This window comes from Procambarus clarkii, chromosome 37 (genome assembly GCF_040958095.1).
Source record: "Procambarus clarkii isolate CNS0578487 chromosome 37, FALCON_Pclarkii_2.0, whole genome shotgun sequence".
NCBI classification, from domain to species: Eukaryota; Metazoa; Arthropoda; class Malacostraca; order Decapoda; family Cambaridae; genus Procambarus; species Procambarus clarkii.
In genome coordinates this window covers 24493406-24506061 of record NC_091186.1, presented here as the reverse complement: position 1 = coordinate 24506061, position 12656 = coordinate 24493406, and the positions used below count along the sequence as shown (strand labels likewise).

At 40.0% G+C, this 12656-nt stretch overlaps 1 protein-coding gene across 2 annotated transcripts in view; it reads left to right on the top strand.

Moving 5' to 3' along the window:
- Positions 1 to 1002: 1002 nt before the first annotated feature.
- Positions 1003 to 12656, top strand: part of Bre1 (E3 ubiquitin-protein ligase Bre1) — a 35132-nt gene continuing 23478 nt past the window's right edge. Inside the window, exons 1-7 of one of the 2 annotated variants that reach the window (XM_045754625.2) lie at positions 1003 to 1120; positions 2915 to 3101; positions 4377 to 4563; positions 6742 to 6933; positions 9550 to 9671; positions 10160 to 10414; positions 12103 to 12228. In XM_045754625.2, the coding sequence (XP_045610581.1) occupies positions 2946 to 3101; positions 4377 to 4563; positions 6742 to 6933; positions 9550 to 9671; positions 10160 to 10414; positions 12103 to 12228 (1038 nt within the window). In that variant the 5' untranslated portion in view covers positions 1003 to 1120; positions 2915 to 2945. Of the gene's footprint in view, positions 1121 to 1176; positions 1308 to 2914; positions 3102 to 4376; positions 4564 to 6741; positions 6934 to 9549; positions 9672 to 10159; positions 10415 to 12102; positions 12229 to 12656 lie in introns of those variants that run through there. The other variant, XM_045754626.2, reaches the window with a different exon arrangement.

Below are 12656 nucleotides of genomic sequence, written 5' to 3'. Positions count from 1 at the left end.
TCCCTAAGTGGGCATGTGAAGGCATAGACGACGTTGGTTTCTTTCAAGGCGTTCTATTGGGTGTCTGGCGAGTTTTTCATGAGTAGGTTGGCCGTTTGCTTGTCGTTTTAACAAGAAAACGGTCAACCTACTCATAGACTTTAGAATTTTAGTTTGGCAGCGATTACTTATTTCTGGAAATCCTTCCTTTGTAAGGGCTGTCCGTGGTGCAGTTAACAGAGCTACTGTCTCCTGCTCCTGGGGGTCATTAGTTCGAGCCGTCTATAGGGCTCCAAGTGAATGAAATGTTATTATCTATGGTAGTATGGGTGACACGTACTCTTATGTACGTAATTATATAACTTGCCATATAAATTATGGTAGCTACATATTGCTGTGTAGTTAGGTTAAATCCCCCAAAAATATAAGAAACCTTTCATACTTACGTTTGTATATTACTGAAGCCGCCCCTACAGTGACGCCGTCTCCATGGTAACATGACAATTGACATCAGTCGCAAGACTAGTTTACTATTATTGAATTTTACATGATAGACGAATATATTTATCGTTTTTGCTATCAAATTAAATTGTAGCGAAAAAAATTTTTACTTTTACTATATGGTTTATGTGTTATATTGTTATATTTTTGTATTTGCTATTGCAAGATGTTCAAAAAAAATTTGATCAGCTATATTATATATATTATTATATATAATAATTATCTACAAGAAGCCTATAATTATTATCAAATAATTATAGGATACTTATATTTACTGCAAGTTACACAGAGGATTAGATAAATATATTTTTAAAGGTTGTGAAAAATGCCGCCAAATACTGGCAGATCCGCGGTATTGAGAAATTAATCACTGGACTTTTAATATATTCAAAATTACGAACCAGCTCTATATTATAATATATTCCTTACGATATACACCCCCCTTTAAATATACTTAATTACATTAAATATACATTAACCAGGACCAAAATATCAAAATCAAATCTTTCTAATTTCTATAGCTGATTGTTTACACGATGGGATAAGAGGCGGGGAGAACATTGCTGGAACCACTGCCCCTGAGACGTTAGGCCAGACGTATAGATTGATGTGTTCAGTGGTGGTGTAGTGTACGTCTAAGGTGAGGGAGGGTGGTGATGGTGGGTCAGGGGGGTGGGCTGGGGGTCAGAGAGTGGGTGGTGGGTGGTGCTGGTGGGCGTGAAGGGTGGGTTGGGCCACCCGGCCACCACCACCACGGAGGTCTCGGTACACGCCTGCTGCCGCCACGACCACCACCTCCTCAGGGGTCTGCCAGGCTCGGTCTCTAGGTTAGGTCTAGGTTAGGCCCTGGCTCGGTCTAGACTAGGTCCAGGTTCGGTTCAGACTCGGTCCAGACTAGGTCCAAGTTCGGTCCAGACTCTGTCCAGCTCGGTCCCAGGTTAGGTCCAGACTCGGTCCAGGTTCAGTCCAGACTACCTTACCTTGAGGTTACCTTGAGGTGTTTCCGGGGCTTAGCGTCCCCGCGGCCCGGTCGTCGACCAGGCCTCCTGGTTGCTGGACTGATCAACCAGGCTGTTGGACGTGGCTGCTCGCAGCCTGACGTACGAGTCACAGCCTGGTTGATCAGACTAGGTCCAGACTTGGTCCAGGTTAGGTCCCAGCGTTATACTGCTGCATTGTTTTCCCAACCTTCACCAAAACTGGATAATTGTATTTATTAGCAACACTTTCAAACAAAAAAATGTTTCCAGCAAAGTATTTTGACACCTCTCAATATTCGTATGGGTTATTTTTTCCTTGTTGGCGTGTCGAGATTACAGATGCATAATAATGAGCTATTACATCATCTTACCATAAACATTGGGAAGGCTTACTAGATATTGCTTTGAAATAAACTGACCTGACCATTTTTATAAGCTGGTATGAACCGAGATAGATGTTTAGTCTATCACTAACCTAAATCATTCCTAATCAAGGTGTTACAACTAGGATGTTGACACCTTATCTAAACCAATTAACTTCATTAAGTAAAATGCTTGTTTAAATAGTTACGTCGACTGGATAACACAAACTGGGGCCCGAGTGAACTTAATAATTCTTCAACAAGTTTCTTTGGTGTCGTAAGATTCTGGTTGACGGCTGTGGCACTTGGTCCTACTCAAGTGGTGTCAGCTTGAGGAGGCAGTTTCTTGACCTATTTATTCAAGGTGAAGGTTTGGCGCGCCAGTTCCTTGCTCAGGTACGGCTCATTCTGCAGTCCTGTTCTATTTCTAGACAAACTCCACCACTGATCAGTGAATCTGTGAGGGCATTCAAGACTTTTGGTAAACTGCAGTGACTGTTTAGTTGGGGTCATTTGCAGTGATCTTGCATACTCGGGTCTGCAATTATTAGGCTTGCTCCAAGATATTCACGGTTCTTGTTTGTGTGTGGTCTTCATGCCTTCCTCATGCTCCCAGGAATTGTGTTGGCTGTGGGCAGCTGTTCTTCCCATTCATTTGTGCTTAAATTCATATTTTAAAAAGGAGTGGTTTTGTGAGACCCATTCTCTTTGGGTGGTCTCGTTTTTCCTGTGGTAAAGGATCTGCGAGAAGAACATTATCTTCGTTGGTAGTCATTGTCCACATTTTCATAACAACTTAGTCATTGGTCTGTCAGGTTCTCCTGGCATGTCTCCTGGTCCTCTATGATACTTATGTTACAATTAGTCTTTGAGTATTTCTTGGGGTTTTGTTTTCAAAATACAAGCTGCCTCATAGGGCTCCCAGGTCTTTCAGTAGGGTGACCAGGATGGTATTCTGCCTGATAGAGAGGATCAATATGTTATATGATCTTTTTTTTTTTATATTAATTCACCATCAAAACTCGTGTAATGTTAAGAGATTTGCCATTGGAAGGATTTAGTAAAAAATATTTCCCCCTTCTGAACATTTAGGTCTCACCCTGGGTAATTCCACGAGACCAAGATGTCAAAGAGAGCTCTTGATGAGGGGGGCTCCAGCTCGGCACCCCCAACCAAAAACCTTAAGGTGCAGTTTGAACCCATTCAGTTGGGCTCAATTTCTACTCTCGACGAGATGGACATGAAAACTCTTCGCTTCCAGAACCACAAGCTTTATCAGGTAATAAATAATCTTGATCCTTTTTATGATAACATATATACATATTAATGGTAAGGTACCTTATGTAATGGTAGTTTTGCTTCACTAATTATTTTGGAAAACCATAGATTAGTGGTTAGTTCAGTGGTCTAGGTCATCTGCTCATAACTAAGGGACCTAGATTCAAATCCAGTATATCCATTAAAGTGCACAAGAGTGAGTGAGGCTATACTCTCGTCCACCCCATTTGCTCAGGTTCAGTTAAGGGGGCTAAATGTATTGTTTTTTTTTTTTTGGCATGGTCATTCAAGCATTGTCTCTAGTCATATTACTGGAGTTGTCAACAAAATTTAAAAGCATTTTTCGACTATGACAGCAAATGTGATGAAGTTTCAAATGACCAGCTAACCCAAGGGAAAACCCAAGGGAAAAAGTGTTGCGATACTGATTCTCTAGAGATCACTCTATTAAAAAGATGGAACATGATGTACATAGGTTGCACATTTGCAAAATTTTGTTTTTTATCGAGAGAAAATGGTAAGCTAATGGACGACCGTGTTTAATTTTCTCAAGAATAAATATACAGTACCTTATTAATATGGAATTTTATACTGAAAGTGATAAGAAGTTAATTAACTACAAGAAAAGTATCTAGTCAGCCTGAAGAAAGGTGTTGACACAGTGGAAATGGTATACAGTACATAAAATGGCATTGCAAGAATGGCTGCACATTTGATAAACGCTAGGCATTTCCACTAGCACATGAGCATCTTGGGCTCCAATTCTAATGAGTAGTTTATGAGTACAGATATTAACAAGTTCTGTGGTACTGCATTAGATGTATTAAGACATGTGTGCGAGAGGCAATTATCTGAGTATATGGACATTTAAAAAAAAAAGTGAACGAAGAATTTGTCGGGCAAATTTATAATGGTGGGATAAACTAGCCTAATGTGTCGAGAAACGCGTCGATTCACTGGAGAAACTGACCTTCCTTATAGGTAACCATTGGTAAGTATCTTCTGACACCAACCACCGCACCAGTGTCTTGAGAGGCACTACAAAATTTTACTTAGGCAAAAATTAGGTAGCGTAATTTAGTATGAAGCATCAAGACCGATTGACGTAAAACAATTGGACTTTTTTTTTATTGCTGTTATATCTTGGAATTGCATTTATTTTCATGTTGATCAAAGCAAAAAAAAAAAGAAATAAATCCTACCAATTTAGGCCTTTGTTGCTTGATAATATCTGTTTTGTAACGTGTTTCTTACATTCTGGTAATGTGTGTCACAGCGATTAGAGCAAAGAAAAAGAATAGAAGACGAGCTCCGAAGTCGAATAGAGCAGTTGGAGAAGCGGCAAACTCAAAGTGACGATGTGCTGACCGTCATTAACCGTTACTGGAATCAGTTCAATGAAGATATCCGACTCATGTTGCAGCGTTTTGATGCCGAGACCGCTGATGAGGCTGAAACAAGAAGTGAGTGACGCCAAAATATTTCTAAGAGAAATGTTCAGTGTATTCTTAATTACTATACTACAGTATACATTTTGTTATTTAGAATTGGAAAATAAATATTATTGGCAAAATTTAAAACTAAGAATTTTGGTTTTGTTGAAACTGTGATCAAATTAATTAAAAATTATTACAAGGTAACTTTTTATACAATTATTAATTAATGATTCATTCTCACTCAGTTATATATGAGGTAATGTTAATAATTTTGATATAAAAATTAATAATTGCTAAAGTAATTAATGAAATAATCTGCCTCAGTCAAGATAATGTTATTGTACAGTAGACTTCTGAAGGTTCACAAACTGGGCCACGCCTTGACTCATTTGGCTGAGTTGGTTTGTGAAAATGATAAAAAACTATGTTCCTAGTTAATATTTTGGCTTTGTTTAAAAGTCATACTACTTTCAAAAGCTTCTTTTTCTCAAGCTGGAGTGAGAGATATAATGGAAATTACAAAATAAATCTGATTGGAAGGTTGGGGTGCTATAAGCATGTTTAAAGAAAATCTCTTGCCAACGAATATAAGAACTATCACTGGAAGCAACAGCAGGAGGTTTCAAGAGAGCTGAACAAGTTTTTCCTGTTGTTGCAGGATCAGCCTTATTATGATGGCTATGTGGGCCTTTGGCCTATAAGATAAACAGCCTCACTGACCAGGCAATCACCAGGAAAGGCTGGCTATAAGGGCAGACTGTGTAAATAGAAAAACATGAAATAAACTGCTGGTAATCAACAGGTAATCGGACCCTGAATTACTTGCAAGTAAGTCAGGCTGCTATCATCTGGGAGAGAGAGGGAGTTCTAGAAATTGAAGAGGACTGGAACACTTAGCAGGAAGAGCCAAAATAAACCAGAGCTAATCAGCCAATCCACAAATGTCTCCAGCGGGAGAGTTATCCGCTGAAGTGCCATTCAAATCACGAACCCTCCCACTAATGTGAGCTAACTGCAGGTGAGGTACCACATCCTCTAGCCATTGTGGTGAGAGCACCTAAAAAGCTAGAGGAAGAATATGGTGTATCATCTGCAAGGCCAAAAGATCTTTTAGATTATCACAAAACAGACTTCCAAGGGCTTGAAAACTCTAGGTCAGCTTGTAACCCCCAGTTTCCACCCAATGCCCTTCTTCCTGTGAAATTCGGATGCCTTTGAGTTTGGGTGGTTTGTTAAGGAGTTGGCTGGTGGTTTATGCTTTGGGTTGCTCAGGCTGCCATCTGGGGATGTACTGATGATGTTAGGCTGTGATTTTGCAGTAAAAAAAAGTGTTTACATTGTTATGGTCAGGGTTTGAAATGTTGCCTTGCAGTTGCTTCTATTGGAGCACTATCTTTCTGGTGGTCTTTTCCCTTAGCTCTGTGATCTTTGATCTTCGGGTTCCCTTAGTCCGCGCGTGGGCTATATTCTGGTCCAGGTTTTAGCATCGGGAAGCTACTGAGGCCCACCAGAAAGAGGCGTTTCATTACATTTAATGCAGGGTTTTTATTTTTAAAAAATTAGTTTTTGCAACACTTAAACATCTTGAAAGGGTTGGAAATGATTATTTTCTATAATATGCAGTTTAATGGAAATTAAACTTTTCATTGCGTATAAACTTTGATGCTTTCATGGATGATACTGTAGTAAAATTTGTGCTCCTTACACTACTACAACTTCAGGTTAGTTATTTTTTTTGTTAATTTTTGTACGTGATTCAAGTGAGTGCGAACCACAGAGTGATACAAAACTTGTAAGTTCTAACAAGCTGTATGATGTAAGAATTTATAATTAACAATTTGGAAGACCTAATAGTTGTTTATTTTTGTCTCTATTGTAAGGTATCAGATAGAATGACCAATGGAAAGTTGTGAAGTAACTGTGTTTCATAAATACTCTACCGTAAAAACAAGTGAAGAATGCTGTAGAATTACAGTCGACAAATAATATAATAACTAAACATGAACAGTTAAGAGAGATGTGCAAAACACTTAAGCGAGGCAAGCTTGGATAAATTTACAGACAAATAAAAACTAAGGTATAAAGAAATACTGTAATTAAGAATTTGTAGAATTCTGATATAATGTATGTCATTATCGTTTTCAAGTATAATATTCGGTGTGTGAAGTAATACTGACAACATTTTATGTCACGCTTAACTTTCAGATGAAAGTGAGGCTACTACTTCCTTTTTGACACAGCTGTCAACCTGGGACAGAGAAGAATTAGATGAGAAATTGGTCAACAGGGTACAGGTGTCTAAGCGTGCAGTGGCCAAAATTGTGCAAGCTTTTGACCGCTTGCATCAACGAAATGAGAAGGTTGCCCGGGCACTCAAGGGGGAAGGACTGGAAGGAGGTTTGTAATTTAGTAAACAATGTTTGGGATGTTAAAGGAACAGAGCATTATTATTTGTTTAGTGTTCTGTATTTTTCCTGTGTGTACTCACCTAATTGTACTCACCTAATTGTGCTTGCGGGGGTTGAGCTCCGGCTCTTTGGTCCCGCCTCTCAACCGTCAATCAACTGGTGTACAGATTCCTGAGCCTATTGGGCTCTATCATATCTACATTTGAAACTGTGTATGGAGTCAGCCTCCACCACATCACTTCCTAATGCATTCCATTTACTAACTACTCTGACACTGAAAAAGTTCTTTCTAACGTCTCTGTGGCTCATTTGGGTACTCAGCTTCCACCTGTGTCCCCTTGTTCGCGTCCCACCAGTGTTGAATAGTTCATCCTTGTTTACCCGGTCGATTCCCCTGAGGATTTTGTAGGTTGTGATCATGTCCCCCCTTACTCTTCTGTCTTCCAGTGTCGTGAGGTGCATTTCCCGCAGCCTTTCCTCATAACTCATGCCTCTTAGTTCTGGGACTAGTCTAGTAGCATACCTTTGGACTTTTTCCAGCTTCGTCTTGTGCTTGACAAGGTACGGGCTCCATGCTGGGGCCGCATACTCCAGGATTGGTCTTACATATGTGGTGTACAAGATTCTGAATGATTCCTTACACAGGTTCCTGAACGCCGTTCTGATGTTAGCCAGCCTCGCATATGCCGCAGACGTTATTCTCTTTATGTGGGCTTCAGGAGACAGGTTTGGTGTGATATCAACTCCTAGATCTTTCTCTCTGTCTGTTTCATTAAGTACTTCATCTCCTATTCTGTATCCTGTGCCTGGCCTCCTGTTTCCACTGCCTAGTTTCATTACTTTGCATTTACTCGGGTTGAACTTCAACAGCCATTTGTTGGACCATTCACTCAGTCTATCCAGGTCATCTTGTAGCCTCCTACTATCATCCTCTGTTTCAATCCTCCTCATAATTTTTGCATCGTCGGCAAACATTGAGAGGAACGAATCTATACCCTCTGGGAGATCATTTACATATACCAGAAACAGTATAGGTCCAAGGACTGACCCCTGCGGGACTCCACTTGTGACGTCTCGCCAATCTGAGACCTCACCCCTCACACAGACTCGTTGTCTCCTGTTGCTTAGGTATTCCTCTATCCACCGGAGTACCGGAGTGTGTGTGTGTGTGTGTGTGTGTGTGTGTGTGTGTGTGTGTGTGTGTGTGTGTGTGTGTGTGTGTGTGTGTGTGTGTGTGTGTGTGTGTGTGTGTGTGTGTGTGTGTGTGTGTGTGTGTGTGTGTGTGTGTGTGTGTGTGTGTGTGTGTGTGTGTGTGTGTGTGTGTGTGTGTGTGTGTGTGTGTGTGTGTGTGTGTGTGTGTGTGTGTGTGTGTGTGTGTGTGTGTGTGTGTGTGTGTGTGTGTGTGTGTGTGTGTGTGTGTGTGTGTGTGTGTGTGTGTGTGTGTGTGTGTGTGTGTGTGTGTGTGTGTGTGTGTGTGTGTGTGTGTGTGTGTGTGTGTGTGTGTGTGTGTGTGTGTGTGTGTGTGTGTGTGTGTGTGTGTGTGTGTGTGTGTGTGTGTGTGTGTGTGTGTGTGTGTGTGTGTGTGTGTGTGTGTGTGTGTGTGTGTGTGTGTGTGTGTGTGTGTGTGTGTGTGTGTGTGTGTGTGTGTGTGTGTGTGTGTGTGTGTGTGTGTGTGTGTGTGTGTGTGTGTGTGTGTGTGTGTGTGTGTGTGTGTGTGTGTGTGTGTGTGTGTGTGTGTGTGTGTGTGTGTGTGTGTGTGTGTGTGTGTGTGTGTGTGTGTGTGTGTGTGTGTGTGTGTGTGTGTGTGTGTGTGTGTGTGTGTGTGTGTGTGTGTGTGTGTGTGTGTGTGTGTGTGTGTGTGTGTGTGTGTGTGTGTGTGTGTGTGTGTGTGTGTGTGTGTGTGTGTGTGTGTGTGTGTGTGTGTGTGTGTGTGTGTGTGTGTGTGTGTGTGTGTGTGTGTGTGTGTGTGTGTGTGTGTGTGTGTGTGTGTGTGTGTGTGTGTGTGTGTGTGTGTGTGTGTGTGTGTGTGTGTGTGTGTGTGTGTGTGTGTGTGTGTGTGTGTGTGTGTGTGTGTGTGTGTGTGTGTGTGTGTGTGTGTGTGTGTGTGTGTGTGTGTGTGTGTGTGTGTGTGTGTGTGTGTGTGTGTGTGTGTGTGTGTGTGTTTGTTTGTTTGTTTGTTTGTTTGTTTGTTTGTTTGTTTTGTACTGTCCTTGTTGTGCATGCGGGGTTGAGCTTTGGCTCTTGGGTCCCACCTTATATTTGGGATTAAAAAAGTCACTCCCGCTTCTTCCCCCTTACCCCCCTATCACCATCAGATTGTGGTTAGGGTAGTTGGCCTACCTGAGTGGCTGATGTCAAATTATGAAAATGAAATTTATAGAAGGGGTCATACGTAAATATTTTTCTAAAAATAATTTTGTTTCCCGAGCACTGTTTAAATTTTTTCAGCATTTATTTTTAAATATTTTGCTAAGGACTTGCATATAGAAATTAATAATGACCTGGTGGCTACTTACTGCTTTATGCCCTAAATTTCAGAAATTAGTAAATTGGTTTTATGTGATTACGTTTTGTAATAACTTGTATTCGTTCTTTCCCATTTTAGAGCCTCCGCCTGTGTTGGAAGAAAGTGTTCGGGAATTAAATTCGGAGCTTCAAACGGAGAACAAGAATCTCCATGCTCAAAATCTTTCATTTCATGAAAAACATCATCTCATGTGTCTCAAGGTATGCAAATAGTTTGTGATAAGCTTTTATTACTGTACATGCAGGTGAACCAAATTCTGACAACGTACTGTTCAGGTTTCATTCTTGTATGTTACAGTATTGCTTTTTTGTATGACAGGGCATAAATAGATGGCATTAGGAGTGTTCCCTAAAATGGATCAGGATCAAGTTGATATATTAGTTATACTGTATTCAGATTATATGGGGCTTTAAAGATGTTAAATTTATTGATACACGCATATTTAAATATCTTTTAATGTACAACAGGTAATTGTTGTATTTCACTGGGCAAAACATTTGATTTGACATGAAACATTTGATAAATACAGCTTTAGCACAGTTTAAATTTAATGTCTCAGATTTGCTGTTTATTATTGTAAATTCCCTTTATTTTCTTTTTTTTAAGGTAATTTGTTTTTGTATAACCATGTCCACTGCTTGAAAATCTGAGATTTTACTATAGGTGAATTTTTTCACTATGTTTGCAGGTAGCAGAACTGGAAGAAAAGCTCCAAGCTATGGATACAGAAAAGGCAGAGATGCAGAACCGCTTTGAGGATATGGAATATGATTTAAATAAGACACGGTCACGCTGTGAAAAGGTAGAAAGTCACCTGGCCGATACCTGCCAAAAGCTGAAGGCGATGCAAGATGAGTGTGGTGTCAATCCTACGGGTAATGCCAAAGGAGGGGAGGTCTTGCCAGGTGGTGGCAAGATCACTTCCTCCATTTCATCTAAAAAAGTGAGTATTATTTTTGAGATTGACAAATTTTGAAAATATGTACAGTAGCACTAGAAATATGCTCCAGTAATTATCAAAAGGAAAAAGATATGTTGGAACGAGAACGGCATTCTCTCTTGGACGAAGAAAACAAATCGCAGAACATCTCGAATACCTCACCCTGTCTCAAGAACGACAAGGAAGGCTGTAATGAAATAGAAACGTTTGAGCTAAACCTACAAGAATCATATGACATCCAGGAGAGTCAAAGAGCAAAAGGTCATCAGTGAAATAATGAGGAATCCAAAATGCTTTTTCTCCTATGCAAAAACTATATCTAGTATTGGGCCCCTGTGTAAGAGAGATGGAACTTTCACAGATGACAAGGAAATAAATGGAATACTGAGAATACAGTTCGTTTCCATTTTCAGTGGAACCATTGAAGACACTGATAATCCAAACAAATTCTTCATGAATGTGATACCAGCATTAAATCATATATTAGGTATCATGCTACCACACTGGACTTGGAAAAAGCCATAAACAGTATATGCCGACAAATCTGCACACAGAACACCACAAAAGACCAGGAGGCATGACAGAATGTGCAAAATAGCGCTGTTGAAAAGCAGAAGTGTAATAGGTATGCTGAGAGAGAATTCTTTCACCATCACAGGGCCCAAGACTTCTGAACATTCTCCCTCTGAATATAAGGGGCATAACTAGCCGATTTGCACCAACCAGGAGGCCTGGTCAGAGACCGTGCAGGGACGTTAATCCCTGGAACCAATGTAAGGTAACTACACAGAATGCTTCTCTGCTCCTGAAACACACAGTGTGCTTTTGTGCCAACAGAGTTTACTAAAACATTCATATTAAGTTTAATAATCTCATATATTCTCTGAAATTTGTGTGAAAACATATATCCTGTGAAAGATTTTGACACAACTTACAGCATCATGTTTACAGTTGATATTAATCCAATTTGAAGGTAGCTTATGTTACATAAACTGTCAATGCCAAGAGACTGGTATACAATTCTGATTATATCAAGCATGTTGAGCTGCAGTGCTAAAACACTAAATCCTGCTGCACTGCCTAAACATATCGGATAGAACTTTTGAATTGCTGTATCGCTGAACTATCAAGAATAGCATCAGTTGCCTTTGTCTATTTTCAAGCGTTCCTTGTGAACGCTTGAAAACACGTTAAAAAGGAAATGTGTGTATCAATAACCTCGTTTGGTTATTTTAGGGTACAGTGCATATTAAGGGCTATTTTACAAGGCTCCTTTTTTTTTGAGATATATACAAGAGTTGTTACATTCTTGTACAGCCACTAGTATGCGTAGCGTTTCGGGCAGGTCCCTGGAATACGATCCCCTGCCGCGAAGAATCGTTAATATCTCCTGTATATCTAGTCTTTCTCTTGCATGGATATTATGTTGTTACAGGTCGGTTTGTATATATTGTTGTAGTACTTGCTCAGTTTAGATATAATGTACTATAAATTTGAGATTGTCCAGTCATACATACAAAATGAAAATTGCCATACACCTCAAATAGTCGAGTGCAATTTATGATATTGGTTCATTGCTTCCCACGATACAACATGTGGTTCCTTTGCTTTTCTAAATTGTGGAATGAATGTTTAATTTTAAATGTTAGTTTTCATTAATTTAGTTATATGTCCCCATCTTTCTTGTGCAGATGGAAGAGTTAAACAGCGAGTTGGAAGAGCTACGGGAACTGAGTGCTAAACGACTAGATGAACTAGAGAAGAAAACAAATGAGCACAAGGAAGCACTTAAGGAAGTTGAAAGGTTGAAGATGGACGTAAGTTGACTTATTTTATTGTTTTTGCACTGCAGATATTTGTGATTAAATTGAACGCTGTTGCACATATTCTGGTACGGGGTGATTGTATCAATATTGTGTTAGTTAACACTACTGCCGCCATCACCACTGTTGTGTATGTTAGATGGCTGGGCAGCATTTATGTTAGAGATTTGGGAGGGATAAACAAGCTGTATTATAGTAAACATTTGCCTTAAAGTGAAGGCAAATAATAGGCAGACAGAAAGAACCAGAAAGTTAAAGAAAGTTGGGGTCTGGAGGTCTCCTTCATATTTTCTAGGTGTTTTGATTGTTCCTCCATATTTATCTGGCTTTCCAACTGCTGGTTGAGGACTTGGGTGGGGCACCTGCGTTCCTTTCTTTGGGGATTTCATATGCCCTCGTTTGGTGGGGCTCCATTTAAAATT